Source organism: Copadichromis virginalis, linkage group LG6, assembly GCF_057382275.1.
Source record: "Copadichromis virginalis isolate Kocher_CV1m ecotype Utaka linkage group LG6, C_Virginalis_male_GT1.1, whole genome shotgun sequence".
In the NCBI taxonomy this organism is placed as follows: Eukaryota; Metazoa; Chordata; class Actinopteri; order Cichliformes; family Cichlidae; genus Copadichromis; species Copadichromis virginalis.
This window is the reverse complement of record NC_140623.1, coordinates 38,037,652-38,053,645: the sequence shown is the minus strand read 5'-3', so window position 1 is coordinate 38,053,645 and position 15,994 is coordinate 38,037,652. Positions and strand designations below refer to the sequence as shown.

General features: G+C 40.6%; 1 protein-coding gene and 1 long non-coding RNA gene across 2 annotated transcripts; both read right to left on the bottom strand.

Annotated features, from left to right (window-relative positions):
* Positions 1–6,600: 6,600 nt before the first annotated feature.
* LOC146708423 (uncharacterized) lies at positions 6,601–9,360 on the bottom strand. The gene has a single exon (XM_085460302.1). It carries the CDS (start codon positions 9,103–9,105, stop codon positions 7,000–7,002), a length of 2,106 nt encoding a protein of 701 aa, XP_085316428.1. The 5' UTR covers positions 9,106–9,360; the 3' UTR covers positions 6,601–6,999.
* A 2,453-nt stretch (positions 9,361–11,813) lies between these two features.
* On the bottom strand, positions 11,814–12,809 carry LOC146708422 (uncharacterized). Its single transcript, XR_014920954.1, has 2 exons — positions 12,420–12,809; positions 11,814–12,289 (listed from the first exon to the last, which is right to left on the bottom strand). It is a non-coding gene; the product is annotated as an uncharacterized LOC146708422 (long non-coding RNA).
* Positions 12,810–15,994: the final 3,185 nt, after the last annotated feature.

Below are 15,994 nucleotides of genomic sequence, written 5' to 3'. Positions count from 1 at the left end.
CATAGACTATATCGATATAAATGATATTGTCACATCTTATATCTCGTATGAAAATATATAGATATTTTTAAAAAACTCGATATATCGCCCAGCCCTAGCTGCAAGGACCGGGCGGTGCCATCTAAGGACTGGATGCCACTGGAGGTGCCTAGAAAGGACGTTCTCAATCTGAAGGCCACCTGTTTCCTTGGAGGGTGGTAGGATACAACGATTGCAATTTTTTTTTGGATTAACGTTTTTTTCTGAGATCTCAGGACGCTTTATGTTGTTACTTTTTTCCTTTTTTGGGTCAGATCTGATTCCACTTAACACAAAAAACTGATGCATCAAAAAGCAAAACTGTGACTAAAGATAATTAACACTTACTAAGAACACTGAATACTAAGTGCACTGAACTGAAATGGACAGCCTACCTAATACATTTATGGACACTTTAAGTGATATATTGTACATTGTTGAGATTTACATGTTTGAAATGGTCTAAATGTTTTGTTCATGTCTATGTTTTGGAGCATTTAAATGTTGAATACACTCAAATCACTTTTCTCCCTTTAAGTTGTTGTCAGTGTCTCATTCTGAGTGGAGGGATATTCCTTCTTTAAGTTGAGTTACCACTGCCAGTCTCCTTACGATCCTAACTGAACCCAACAAGAGTAGATTCTGAAATATTGTTTTTTTCCTTGACTTTGTATGACAGATTACTGTGGATTTGACTGATTTTGGACTACTCAGTTAAAAAGGGTGACATATGCATTAAGTCCATAGTAACTACATTAATTACAAAAAAGTGCAATAAACTACAAAAAAAATTGAAAATCGTTTTTGTTTTTTTACATATATTTCTACTTGGAGAAATTTAAGAGGCTTATCCCTCAAAACTTTAAATACAAAAAAGTTGCAAAAAATAGTTTACAACAACAGGAAATTTATTTTAAGTGTCTTCATAGTTTTATTTTTGAGATACAGCAATTTTTATATACTGCAGGAAAAACGAAAAACAATCCTATGATGCAAATTTGCAAAGAAAACAGCATGTGCATCAAAATAAACTATTTCCAGCAGTGCAATTCGAGTTCTAAGCATCCAAGAAACTATTCAGAAAAGTATAGAGTCAAACATGACTTATAAAAACACCAGTATAGGCTTTTAAGGCCTACAAGTAAAAAACTACATTTTTCGCGAAAATGACGTCACTTCCGGTTTCGGGCGATCATTCGTGTTGACGTCTTTTTCAATGTGGGAAGTGTTACGAACAGCTGATCGGATTGGCAAAGCGTGTTTCTGGAATATTTTTATGCAATTTTTGCAAAGCTTTATGTGGAAGGAAACCGTGACCTAGGATAAGCTGATGGCATAATAAGATGTAAGTACAACTCCTCTGGTTTCATATGCGAAAAAAATGATTGCGCTAGCTTACGCGGTTCCGGTTCTACAGGGATTTAAAAATAGTTATGCAAAACGGAGCGTGCCTGCTCTGACCGGCTTTAAAGGGTTAAACCCGAACACCCCCGGTACCGGGGTCACATTGAAAAAAGGGATTGGCCATCTCTTGGATGTATTATGTAAGCATCTTGCGTGTATTTAACACAATTGCCTAATGCTTTAAAGTTAAGTGTAACTGTATAGTGTAGAAACTACATGATATGCAGAGAGGGTTTATTAAATTGTTCATATCATGTTCGAGTGAAGTAAGTCAATAATATATCAATGTTAAATCTCGCGACACCGCACAGGATTTCAGTTTCATGCGCTTTAGATCGTGGTTTGAGGAAGGCATCCATCTCAGTCAAGACGAACAGCCGCCTCTACTTTTTTCGGTACACCGAAAAAAGTAAATTGGGTGGTTGTTACATTTATAAAAGCCTAACTTGTAATTTGAACACAAAAATGTCATGTTTCTATCTTGAACGTAATTAAATCATGTAGGATCTGTATGAAATTCAACAACTTAATTTGTTCTTGTTGAGATGACCTGATACAATCTAGTAAGAGTGGTTAGTTGCTGGACTCATGAAATTCACAAGATAGCACGTGATTTCAAACTGCAGGAAAATCACTGGAGTTATAAGAGGCAGACAACTACACACACACCACGTGTATGCTGTCGCTATTTATTGTGGTTTAACCTGTCAAGGACAAAAACGTACAGAAATCATAGCTTCCCTACTTTGTTAAGGCTGGATTGATAGCTTGGTGGCATGGCGGTTAGTGCTGTTGCCTCACAGCATTGTTGTAGATCCATTCAATTTTTATGTTAACCAGACTCTAGACTTTGTTGAACATTATGTAATATGAAGACAACATGTAGTATTTAAGTGACCAAGTAATATTGGGGTAAAAGTTATTGAATAGTGTTGAAATAAAATGACAAAATTGTGAAGAATTAAAATATTCCAAGAGCTCACCTTACTTCATCTAAACATGTTTCAATTGTGTTTTATCAACACAAAATGCACAGGTTTATTGAATATGAAAAAGTTGTGTTGATTTAACTCAGTTGCTTAAGTTTCTGCCAAAGCAAAACAGTTGTGTGCAACCAATGTCCACTATTGAATTAAATAAATCCAACATGGCCTTTTTTTCAGTGCAGGAAGTGGAAGATCTTGTTTCATTGGCCGCGAACATCTTGTTCAATCTCCAGCTTCACTGTGCTAACATCTTGTTTAATTTACAGGTCTGTTATGTAAATATAGACATGTGTGGTATACACAGCTAAACCAACAAACAAATAAATAAGCATGTAAACAAATACCGCAAAATGACCTAAACACCAAGCATGGAATACCCCATTCACCCGACTACACGTAACTGGAGAAGTAACAACACTGAACCAGCAGCAAAATAAGACCTAAATTACGACTCACATTTGAAAAACAGATCCATGACTTATGTCTTGCCTGCGCTGTCTTGCATCCAAAACAAATTTACACTGCTACAATTTGGTTAAAAAAAAAAAAAATCACAATTTTCTGCCCAGTTACAGAGATTTCTTTGGACAATGGCGAGTGTCATGCATCTGCCCCATGTATTTTTCACACAATTTGTGAGTGGTGGGATTGGCTGTGAAAGTAGTGACTCTATTGGCTTAAATGATTAAAAGGAGAGATTAGTCATGCAAATCGGCCAATCTGGTTGATGACTTATGAACCCCGCTTCCAGGTCCAAACTACTTATTACTTATTAAGGCTGTTGTGTTTTTAACATGTTTTAATGCTCTGTATCTTGTTCTATTTAATCTGAACAAGTTCCTAAAAAAAATCAGTAATTGGGTCTCTCCCAGTTTTTATCACTACTATTCATCGGTAGCATGTTTTAAAGCTCAGTTTTTAATACCCTACAGCAGCAGGATATTAATAACTAACCTACTATTGTGGATGGATTATCTCTAACTTTTTCTCCTGACTGAAGTTTGGTCCGTTTACAGCATCCTGCCATGGAACTGCATTTGTCCCTACCCATCGGGAACCCTCACGTTAACGTTTATCGAGTGGAAAAAAGCTAGTGTTCATCCTCCAGCTTCACTGTGCTAATGTATTAATATTATGCTAACCATAGCACCAGGTAGCCCAACTTCAGTAACCCAACAAACATCACTACTGTTTAGTTTTCTGTCTTCATTCATATCGGAAGCGATAGCAGAGATACAGTGATAGCTGTGCATTTAAAAATTTCAGAAACCCCTCAGTCAGAACATGCTATATATCATCTTTAGATGGAAACTAGCACGCTAACTCCTTGCTAACTTTGAACTCCGTTAAAGTTCATAAATTCTTTTTTTGTGGATGCCTGGATGTTAAACTTAATTGTTACACCTGGTAGAGCAGCCACACTGATCATTTTATTAAAGATGAAAGAATTGAGATAGTTTGTAACTCTCAGTGATGTGGCAGTGTTTATTTGACTTTGGGAACTGAAGCAGAGTTTGGACCAGGAAACAGCTAATGATGTCAGACTTCAACCGGATAGAAGCCTGAGTTACTGCTCCGCAGAATTTAAAGTTGCAGGGACTGGTTTTTGTCATGGTAGTCTTTCTTTTTTTAAATTGGATATGTACTTCAATGTGGAAAGTGTATACATCTCCTTTTTTCTCTCCTACCAGAGTGTATGGATCAATATACGCCAAGCCCCGTGAATTGATTCTCACCTGTTGCATTGTACATTGGCTGTCAAATCAGTCCAAAGCTGTCAGATAACATAGCTGAGAGCTTTAAGCTACAGGAACCCCATATGGAAAAGATATATATAAATCTTATAAAGTTTGTATCTGTCTTGTGTGAAACTTGTATGAAAAGCATATAAGTGTGAAAACAGATATAAGATCCCTTGAAAAATTATATAATGAAACTTGTATGTTTTGGATACTTACTAAAACAATGTATGCGAAAGTGGCCACTTTCATGAGTAAATCATGTAAGCCTTATATGATTTACTCATGAAAGTGGCCACTTTCATGAGTAATCACATATAAGTTTTTACTATTTCTTTTCTGTATGGGACTGCACATTTGGAATCAATGTTAATTATTCTTGAAGTTTCAGGAAAAATGCTCCAAAGAAGAAATGGCACACTCAAATAAAGACAGCAAGAACATGTTGCAATAAACGAAAAAAATAAATAAATACATATGGCTTGAACCTCCAAATGGGAAAGTGGAAATTGTAAGGCAGAAATATTTCTTTTTCATATCTTTAGTACTTGCATACTGAACTTTAGCATTTAAATCTTTCAAACAGCGTGGGTTATTAAATAGCCTTTTTTTAAGATCAAAAGGGAAAATTGAGGCACCTAGTAACGTGCATTCAACCATCTATGTAGGGAAAGGGTTGAAATCTCATACAAAAGAGCACATTTTAGTTTCTCACAGAAACAGGTATTTTATTTATTGTATGTCTTGTTTATAACACCATTAAAGACCTTTCTGCATGCTAGTTCCTCATCAGGGATCATAATAGTTTTAGCAAGGTGTCGGGGCCTCCATAAACTGGAAAAAACAGGTCCATTCCTGTTTGTTACAAAAATTTCAAGTCTCTTGCACTATTTTGGAAGAATGGACAGTGTTAACACTTGTTAACTGACTTGATAATGGTGGATTTGAGTGCTATCTAAAAGCACTGTTTTCCCACTACAAAGGGAATTTTAAATCTGTGACTGCAATGCAAATGAAGAAGAAGAGCCATATTTTCACTTGCTGGTACGTCTGTGTAACACTAAAGTTCACACTCATCCTGAGACTTTATGATACTAATTTACAAAAGCAGAAGAACAAGAAGAAAAACAGGGGTGTGAGGAAAACTAACAGAGACAAATGAACTCGCTGAACTGTAGACATAGACGTAATATAAACTCCACAATTGCATCTTTGCAGCATGCAAAGGTACCCTTTGATAGACACTATCATTCATATATGTTGCAATTTAAGTTAATGTCAATAAAATTTGCAAATAAGAGATACAAGGAAATTTTATAGCAAGTTTATTATTATCAGAAGGTATTTCACAAAGCTCCCAATTGTCCACTTGGGTTTCATTAAAATTAGAGAAGAAAAGTCTGTAGTGATAAGGATTCAACTATGTCACAGCAGCTCTGAATATAAATATACATAAAAGCAACAACAACAACAACAACAACAAAAAACATCATTAATTAAATGCTATTTCATAATACCAAGTTGGTCTAGACATATATAATGTGTTCAGCAGAACCTTTAGCGTATACATTTATTCAGTAAGGTTTTATTCAGTAAATCAGCTTTTTTCCACTTTTTGTTTTGTATGTTTTGACCTTTTTTTATTGTTATTAAGATTTTTCTAAATTATTCTCACTATGAAGGATATAAAAAAAAACAACAACAGCAATAGAATAATATTAAACACAAAGTGAACCCGTCTTCCTTCATTAAATAGGTTCTTTTAGATGTTAAGGAGGAATTGACTTAACCAGGCTGGCGGAGAATGAAGACAACCGGACACCTGCAGCAGATGGGGAATCAGTGAACTTTTATTGAGACAGAGACAACCTCTCAACACAGCTCACATCAGGAGATTCCCAATATTTGCTGTGAGGATGGGTATATATTCTCTAAAACTTACAGGAGGGGGTTGTGAGGAAAGTGCTGCATTAGCAGAAAAACAACTCCATAAAAGGAAATCGGCCTTGGGTGTTCTAGTCTCTTCGCTTGCAGATATCATGCACCTGCAGGATGAGGCGATCGCTTCTTATCGCTCTCAAGGCCAAAGTCGTGAGCACATTTTTATTACACAGTTGCACAGTAACTTTAAAGCTGAACAATATTTAAAGCTGAATAATGTTTGATCAGATTATATTTTCTTCAAATCCCCCTTTTGACCCATCTTAAATGGGTCAACACACAAAAATAAGTAACATTCAAAGGAACACAGAGACGTGTCGAAGCCTGGCTCGAAAAACTCCTCGGGTCTTATCATTTGTCTTTATCTGTCATTGCAGATGAGGAGAAAAGAGTCCAGGCACCACCCTGCCCAGGGGTCGGCTGCAAGCAGTCTCGGTTCCCGATGAAAGCAGTAACAGCTGTCCTGCACACAAGGATACACGAGTCAGTGCAACCAGGGTAGTGACACAAAATTAACAGTTCCTGTAACCCAGCAACCAAAAAACATAAGTAATGATAAAAATGTGGAGAGTACAGAGTATACTATAATAATGAGAGATATAAACGTGAAAATGTGAAAGAATAAATCAACCGTAAAATAAACCCAGAACGGTAACTGCTAAGGACATTCAAAAGTGAATATGGTAAAACGTGAGGAAGGGGTGTGGAAAAAAAAACAATTTATATCCAGTGGTGGGAGTACACATTCGCTCAGGCTTAAGTCCGGAGACCCTGAGAACATCGCTTAACCCTCACAACCCGACCAGACACAGTTCAACCAGATATATCCTTCAAGAGGAAGTGGGTGAGGGAAACAATTAATAACAAGTCTAATACAAAACACCACAGAGAAACAACCATTCTAGAAGCATTTAAACAAGAGAAAGACGATAATGTTCGTCACCCTCACGATCAGAGTTTTCATCATCCGTTGGCGAGGAGGTGGGAAGTTGACTAGCCAATAAAGGCATCTGCCGGGCGAGATCCTTATCCTCAGGAGTGAAAGCTGTAACAATCAGTCTCTGGAAGAGGGATCGAATGCATGGAATACAACAGCAACCGCAGGTGACTAGGACAGCAACAAAAACTGAGATGGAAACTAGGATGGAAGCTACAAGGGCCTTATATTTGCCAAACATGTTAAGCCAAGAGTCCCACATGGCAGTATCAACGCCCGAGTGTTCCTTCATTTTAACAGTAAGAGCTGTGAGGCCAGTAATAGCTTTAGTGAGGGAACCATCAGGAGCTGTGTTATTGGGGATATAGGTACAGCACTCCTGACCAAAAAGGCTGCAGACTCCGCCTCTTTCTGCGAGGAGAAAATCCGTTGCGACCCTGTTTTGGAAAGCCATTAGGGAAGTGGCAGATAACTGTGCATGCACAGCTTCAAAACCATCTCGAGTGTAATTAGCCAACAGTTGCACATTAAAGTGAATGTAGTTAATTCTGTCTACATTCGCATTTATTTCAACCATCCAAAGTATCGAGGCCCATCCTGCTTTAACCTGGTCTCGCAGTTTATATTCATCGGGGACCCCCCGGGGTATACCTACAGCATCAATATAGGTTGGATTATGAGCTGAACCTGGGATTAGAGAACGTTTAGAGCGGCGTTCAGAGGAGGATGGGAGGCCAACTTCGTGTACTTCTATAGAGAGATCTACTGGAGTGACTAAAACAGGTAAAATAAGAGTTATGAGAGCGCAAAGACCTGACGCATCCCGAGGGAAACCATCATATAACTTGTTATTGCCACACCACCACCACAAATCAGCCCTAGCCGTAGGTCGGAAGTTTGGTTTCATAACCGTCATCTCAGTGCACCAAGAAGAGTTCAAGCTACCTAGTTTTACTGCATTGCCAGTCAGGTTAATACAAGTGAAATTGTTCACAGCTACATCTGATGAAAAGAAAGGTGGTTTATTAGAGACCGAGCGTTGAGTTTTAGGAAAGTGGTTTTCCAGATATGAGCAATGACCTCGTTTTGTATTGTTCATAAGATGCAGGAGGCATGCACTATTGACTGGCGCCGGTACAACTCTTAAAGTGGGGCGGGCTCCCATACATACTATGCAGTCGGAAGCCGTCTTGTCAGCAGCTTGTTCAGCTAGTAGTAACCAGTTGTTTGTTGCTCCAGAAATACCGGTTAGAATTTGGAAGAGGTCATCTTTAGACATTTTATTTGTGTCTACAATGCGTATTCGGCCGTTTCTCCCCCCGTTTGTATATGTCACCGGAGGGCCATTAAAGGTGGGGTTATCATCTTTAACTACAGAGCTTGGAGCTGCACCAACGCTAGGGCATATTTCCATTTGCCAATACAGGGCGGTGCGATCAGTCCAAGGGGCAAGTATAAATTGTTGACAGGAGGTCAAGGCCAGATCCTTTAGGGTAAAAATTAAGCCTGAAAGATCCGGTTTTTTTGCTATTCTGAGCATATTTTGGTTTCTCCAGTGCAAAGCCTGACCCCTAGAGTGCTTGGACCAATCGAGGTCCGTTTCTGACACTAAACTGGACCACTTCCACTGATGCCAACCTCCCAGGGTTATATACCACACTGAGGAGGAGAGATGTACTGCAAGGTTAAAAAGATCCCCCCCTTGGTCTTTGGTGACGGGAGTGACTGGGAAGCTAGCGAAATCTATTTCGACTACCCAACTTTTATTGTTGGGGACACAGAGAGTAATCATTCTAGTCGTACTTGGGGTACAGGAGGTAACCGTGTCTCGTTTCTTTCTAAATCGATCGGGCGTGGGCAAAACTGGAGAGGAAGTGGTGGGCAAGACCCTAGGGGCTACATTTGTCAGATTGGGACTGTCAGAAGGGGGCGAAGCTTTTGAACTTGAAGGTGTCAGAAGTGTCGGGGGCCCTTCACAGATCAGGATTATGCCAATGGGAATGAGACCCAGGGCCAGGAAGCAAACAAAGACGCAACATCTTTGCCTGCCTGTCATTTCAGGGGGAAAGGGCCAAGACATGTTTACTTAGCTTGGATGTCTTCTAATAGAGGATGATGGGGCAGAGAAAGGTGGTCCAGTTCCCCCCACCTCGCCAAGGGCGTGTTCTAGGAGTTAAAGAGCAACAAAAAGTATCAGTGACACAACTTTAAATGAGCTTTCAGCGGTTAAAACTATTGCAATGTAAAATGTAAATCTTAAAAACTCAAGCCAATATAAAAGCAAAGTCATAAAAGATGTTAAAAATAGAAAAATAAAAATGTTTAGTTCATTATGAAGAACACCCCCTTTTGTAACCAGCCGGCTTGTAGGTTGAGTTTTGGCTCCCTCAAGTGGTTGGTGATGCTGTTGCAGCTCCTTCTGACAGGTCCTTCTGCACCTCTCTCAAGGTTCTTCCTGGTTCGGTGGCAGCAGCGCACTGTGTGTAATGAAACCAGGTGTCACCTTTCCCTTCGAGCCTGACAGCGTGGGAGGTCCGCTCTGTTATGCGGTAAGGGCCTGTCCAGCGAGGCTCAGCCCACTTTCTCTTTGTGACTTTCAGGAGGACGTAGTCCATTCCAGGTGTAGCCGCCTCTTTCAGCTCTTGCTGGTTTCTTTCAGCGACCTGTGAGGAATACTGGGCAACAAAACTGCGGAGCATGTTATAATATGTCCTCGGATCGAGGTCTGAATCAGCTTCATCCGACATTAACAGGCGAGAGGAGGGGCCAGGAAAAGGCCTGCCATGCTCCAACTCAAATGGAGTGTAACCAGAGGTTTGATTTACTGAGCATCTTATGGACATTAATGCAAGAGGCAATGCCTTAACCCAATCTAATTTGGTCTGTGCACAGATTTTAGCCAATTTAGTTTTTAGAGTTTGATTCATCCTTTCCACTTTCCCCTGGGACTGGGGGTGGTAAACTGAGCCAAACTTATGTTTCAAACCTAATGCGGCTTCAACCCTCTGCAGATCGTGGTTCCTGAAATGTGAACCATTGTCCGACCTTATGACCTCGGGAAACCCATGCTGTGGTATATAATGATTAATCAGACACTTCACCACAGTTCTACTGTTTTCACTTGCTGTCGGCCAGGCTTCTGGCCAACCTGAAAATGCATCCACAGCCACCAGCAGGTACCTGTAACCACCTACTCTGTCCACCATGTCTGTGTAATCAATGATTATTTCTTTCCCTGGGCAAAGTGGGATGGGGAAGTACCCTGCTATTGGCTTGAAGGTGGGCTTGATTCCAAATTGGTTGCACTCCTTACAGGTTTTAACCATGTATTTTGTCATGTCTTTTAAATAAGGGTGCCACCAGGCGGCTAAGTTTCTCATCATTTGTGCAGGTCCCACATGCCCCACTCCATGTGCCTCTTCCATTGCTGTCTGTCTGACCCCTGGCGGTAGAATGGGCCTTCCATCTGGGCTACGCCAAACATCTGTGTTTGTGGCCCCTCTTGTTACCCATAATGATTTTTCCTGGGGGCTGGCTTTGTCCTGTAACTCTCTGATTGTGGCTAGGCCTAGTTGTATGGGTGGTCTTTCTGGAGGGGGTGTGGCTTCTGGGTCCATTACCATAATCAGGGAGGGTAAGTAACCAGCTGTCTGCTTAGCTACTAAGTCGGCCTGTTTGTTACCTAATGCCACTAAATCCAATCCGGCACTGTGTCCTTTGCATTTTACCACTGCCACCTTAACAGGTAACAACAGTGCTTCCGCTAATTCCCTCATTTCTATCTCATGTTTAATAGGCTTTCCGCTGGCTGTCAAAAAACCAGCTCTTAGCCACTGCTTGAGCTCCACATGCACTGCTCCCACAGCATAAGCTGAATCACTGTATATATTCACTTTCTGTGTCTCACCCCGCTCATCACACCTGCACCTGCTGCTGCTGAGTTGGCTTCTTCCTCTTTCTCTTTTGCCTGCATAGCCTTATTCTGCCAAATTATTCCCCAATTACCACTACTCCCCTCGTCCTTTCCCTTTTCTTTCATTAACCTTTCAGCTGTTTTCCTCAATGACTCTTTCTGCTTTTTTGCTTCTTTAGGCTGGTGTGTGGAGTTGATGACTGTCTCAACACATGTTAATTGTTCTCCCAATGTGCTAAGAATAACACCGGGACCCCAACCATCATCATTAGTTTCTCGATCTAATTCTCCATCCATTTTACTGTCAATGGAGGAGTGTTCTTTTATTGATTTTAAAGGAGAATTTGGGCCAGCTGGGTTTCTGCCTCTGTTAGGCACTAACAGCTGGGGCGCTGCTTTAAAGGTGAGTCAGCACTGAAATATCCCTTCAGGTGTTACCAAGCTTCTACCAAACCGGAGTCTGGCGGGTAACCTTGCCTAGAGCTTCCTGATAGGGGTGCTAGTTGGTTGTCACCTTGTTCACACGTCTCATTCACACTTCATACATTACCTGCAGTCACTCATTACCCTCCTTATGTATGTAATAAATGTGTAAAAAAATGCTATGTGTGGTGTATTATTTTAACCAAAAGAGGAACCTAGTTCCTTTAATTGTGTAATCTGTGAACAACGGAGAACCAAACTGTCCTGCCCAGTGTTCCACAGCAAGCATTCAGCGTGTATTTATGTGTGTCCAATATCAAACAGAACATCAAAACATTTAAAACACTAAAATCATCGGGGTTTTAAGAAGAGATCCGTTTTCTCCTATTGATCAAAGGGACCCCTCCTTTGGATTCCAACCAGTACTTCTCCTTTTTAAGTTTTAGAGGATCTTTTCTAATAAAGTCCTCTGGGCCTTCCTAACCCTTCTGTAGTTTAGAGAATATTACTAAAAAATATTCTCAAGGCCTTTAACCTTTTAATTTGTTTAGAAAGGCGTTACTAATAAACCCTTTCAAGGTCCCAGACCTGCACTGAGGTATTTATCCGACACCGGAGAGCAACCCGTCGGCTGCAACCGTGGTCAGACCTCAGTTCACTCTTATCTTTATTCACTTATTCACTTATTTCTTATTCACTTATCTCTTATTCACTTGTCTGATTCTCAACAAGCCTTAAGTAAGCCAGACAATTTTGGTTATGAATTACTAGGAGTTTGGACACTAAGTATTTTTATAATGTTCAATATAGCAGAAATAAAAGGTCTGCTTACCTTGTTTTTGTGTGCACACAGCTTTTGTCCAAACTCCGTTCACTCAGACCACTGCCGATGTCCTCCCATCCGTTCCAGTTTGGCCTGGAGCGGATCCTGTTCGTGACGCCAATTGAAGGATATAAAAAAAAACAACAACAGCAATAGAATAATATTAAACACAAAGTGAACCCGTCTTCCTTCATTAAATAGGTTCTTTTAGATGTTAAGGAGGAATTGACTTAACCAGGCTGGCGGAGAATGAAGACAACCGGACACCTGCAGCAGATGGGGAATCAGTGAACTTTTATTGAGACAGAGACAACCTCTCAACACAGCTCACATCAGGAGATTCCCAATATTTGCTGTGAGGATGGGTATATATTCTCTAAAACTTACAGGAGGGGGTTGTGAGGAAAGTGCTGCATTAGCAGAAAAACAACTCCATAAAAGGAAATCGGCCTTGGGTGTTCTAGTCTCTTCGCTTGCAGATATCATGCACCTGCAGGATGAGGCGATCGCTTCTTATCGCTCTCAAGGCCAAAGTCGTGAGCACATTTTTATTACACAGTTGCACAGTAACTTTAAAGCTGAACAATATTTAAAGCTGAATAATGTTTGATCAGATTATATTTTCTTCAACTATCAAAACTGCACATAGAAACAGGTGGATTGAAAAGTGTTTCAAGAAACACATAGCATATGTTTCACTACTACTGACATATTAGGTCTGTATATCTATCAGGAGAATTAAATCAGTAAATCTACACACAATATAGGCTTTGTCTAAGTTTATCACAAGGATGATAAACCACCTGTCATTAGGTGTGGCAACACTTCACAGGATCCACAGCGGCAGGTCAGGACACTTCCCATTGGCCCACAGAGAAACCCACAACAACATCAGCCTGATCCCTGGGGGTCTGGCCACCATCTGCGCACATCACCCATCTTTGTCTCTGCTTACTGCTCCATTGTAGCCCCAGCTTCCACTTTCCCCCGGTTAAAAAAGTAAAAACTGGGTCTCTGTGTCTCCAAGTTGACTCCCTGGAGCTGAGAGCTACGCTGAGACCCACATTTATCATCTCCAAGGCAGTGGTCAGACTGTGTTTTCACATATGTGTGTGTCTGTTTCAGTGTTCCCTGCAGGAGACTCAGCCCTTCATACTGGAGCACAATTTAGTAAAGGATAATCTAGTCCTGTCGCCCTCCTCTCTTGCAAGCACACACCATACACACACACACACACACTGTAGTGATGGGTCGTTCGCGAACGAAATGGCTCTTAGAGCCGACTCTTTGACGTGAACGACGCGAGCCGGCTCCTTATCGCGAGCCGTCACGTGTTTTTTTTTTTTTTTCTTTCTCTCAGCCTCTCTCTCGCACTTTTTTCCCGCTTCACTCTGCACGCGAGCCTTGTGCTTTATGCTGGGCAGAGGGGGGAGGGGCGGTAGTTACACTCAGTAGCACAGGAACAGAGCCAGAGAGAGAGAAAGAGAGGCAGGGACAACAACATTAGAAAGGTATAGTAATCATCCACAACTATTTTCGGTTGCAGATGATAAAGGATTGAGAAAGTTTATTCATGCAGGTCCATATGACAGAGAATATGCATGTTCTTTTAGTTTTCATATTATAATTTATATTTAATTGTGTTGTGGTTTGCAGTGTTTTGTGTTCTTTTCACTTTAAATTTGTGAAAGGAAAAAGCTGAAAATTTAAATAGTTAAAACTTGAAATGTGAATAGTTGATTTTTGTATTATATGATTTATTTATTACATTTTATGTGGAGTGAATAAATAAAAGTATATTTACGGTGGCCCCTAGAGACAAAGCACATACAAACTTCAAATCACGTACGAACTCTGAAGCATGTACAAACTCCAAAACACGTAAAAACTCCAAAAACACGTACAAACTCCGAAGCACGTAAAAACTCAGAAGCACATAAAAACTCAAAACACGTACAAAAGACAACAGAAGTGCTCCAGGATGCTGGGCGCAGTGTTGAGCCTTTGTTATCTTGTGGCTACACAAACCAGCGAGTACCAACGACCGGATTTGGTGTGTGGTAATAACAGGTAAATGAACTTTTTTAAAAATTATTTGAATATATATATGAGTGCCTGTGTATAAATATACAAACAATACACACATGCTTTCAATTGTGTAATTTAAGTGATCTAGTAGCTCTGCTTTGGAAGTTCAGTTCATGCTAGAAATGTGTTTTGGAGTTTGTACGTGTTTTGTCTCTAGGGGCCACCGCATATATTTATATATAAACATAAGTAAAACCACTTGTTTTTACGTTAGTAATTCCTTTTGTGCATAATTTTATATTATTGTTAATAATAAATTAATTAAAGCAACAAAACAACCTGAAGAGCCGGTTCGGAGCCGAAAGAGCCGGCTCTTTTTAGTGAGCCGAACCGAAAGAGCCGGATCTCTAAAAAGAGCCGGAAATCCCATCACTAACACACTGGGGGTAAATCTTCATTACGATCTCCAGCTGGAGAGACACCTCATTCAATCCATCACAACTCTGCAGCTTGGGATAAGAAGGGAGACACGCTCACTCAGTGGCGGCCCTGGGCGAACACTCCCTCTGAGCACCTGATAGCTTTGAACTTTTCTTGTCCTTCTTCCATTGGTTTTAATTTTGCACTCTAGTATGAACACCCATCCCCCAACTCGAGGATCGCCACAACATAACCTAATAGACCTACAGCTTAGTTCACAGATTCACTTTGTCTAGGGTTTATTTCCGGGATTTGCACAACCCAGGATTCAAATCATGAATACATAATGGACTTGGATTTACATCATTATGAAGGGAAAGTGCTCTATTTGGAAGCAGCCGCTCCCCTCCCCTTTCGACGGGTTGTGTGTGAGACTTTAAATCATCAAACTGTAAAATATAAATTTTAAATTGTTATTGATCCCTTTACCCCTAGTTCTAAAGTGTATATTTATTTTCTTACTCTTCTTATATTTATTGTTTGTTTACTTGGACTGCTGTAACTGGAGCCTCGTCGTCTCTCTATATACTGGACTGTATGTAGCGGAGATGACAATAAAGTTTACTTTGACTTCAGCAGCGAGCAGCCGCACCGAGGGCTCTCGCGCTCACTTTTCACGTATAGAATTTAGAAAAAAACATCAGTTATATAAGTCTGCATCATGATGTCTGGTTTTTGTGTTTGTTGGTTTGTTTTTATTTCGTTTCATTTTGCGAGCCAGCCACAGAATCCCCCACCACCCCGCCCTGTCCTCCCTGTGCCGCAAGCAGCAGGCGCACCTCGCAAACGGAGGGTGCCCTTACTCCCAGGAAATGGGTGATAGAAAACCGATCGGTGCCTATGCCATTCCTAATATGCGCTGGCTGATGTCTGGCAGCTACGGAAGAGGATTAGGGCCACTGGAAAAAAAATCTGAGAAAAAGTCAGAATTCTGACTTTCTTCTTCTTTTTTTTTTTTGCCGATGCCCGTGATGCCGCCCCCACCACGATACCGCGCCGGGCAACCGCCCTTGTCGCCCGTATCAAAAACCGCTACTGCCTCACACACACACACGCACACACACAAATACTATATACCCAGAGAATGAGCTAGGACCTCATAGCTTCATAGCTACAGAGCTGTATTTAAAAAATCCCAACCTCTACAGCTTTGATTTAGAAAAGACACACACATATATAAAAAAAACAAACAAACAAAAAAAACCAAACGCTACTCACTCTTACTTCCGGCCAAGGTGTGCGTATCCAGTAAGGGTGCCCAAGCCAACCTCGAAATATGTGTGAGAGATATATAACTTATGT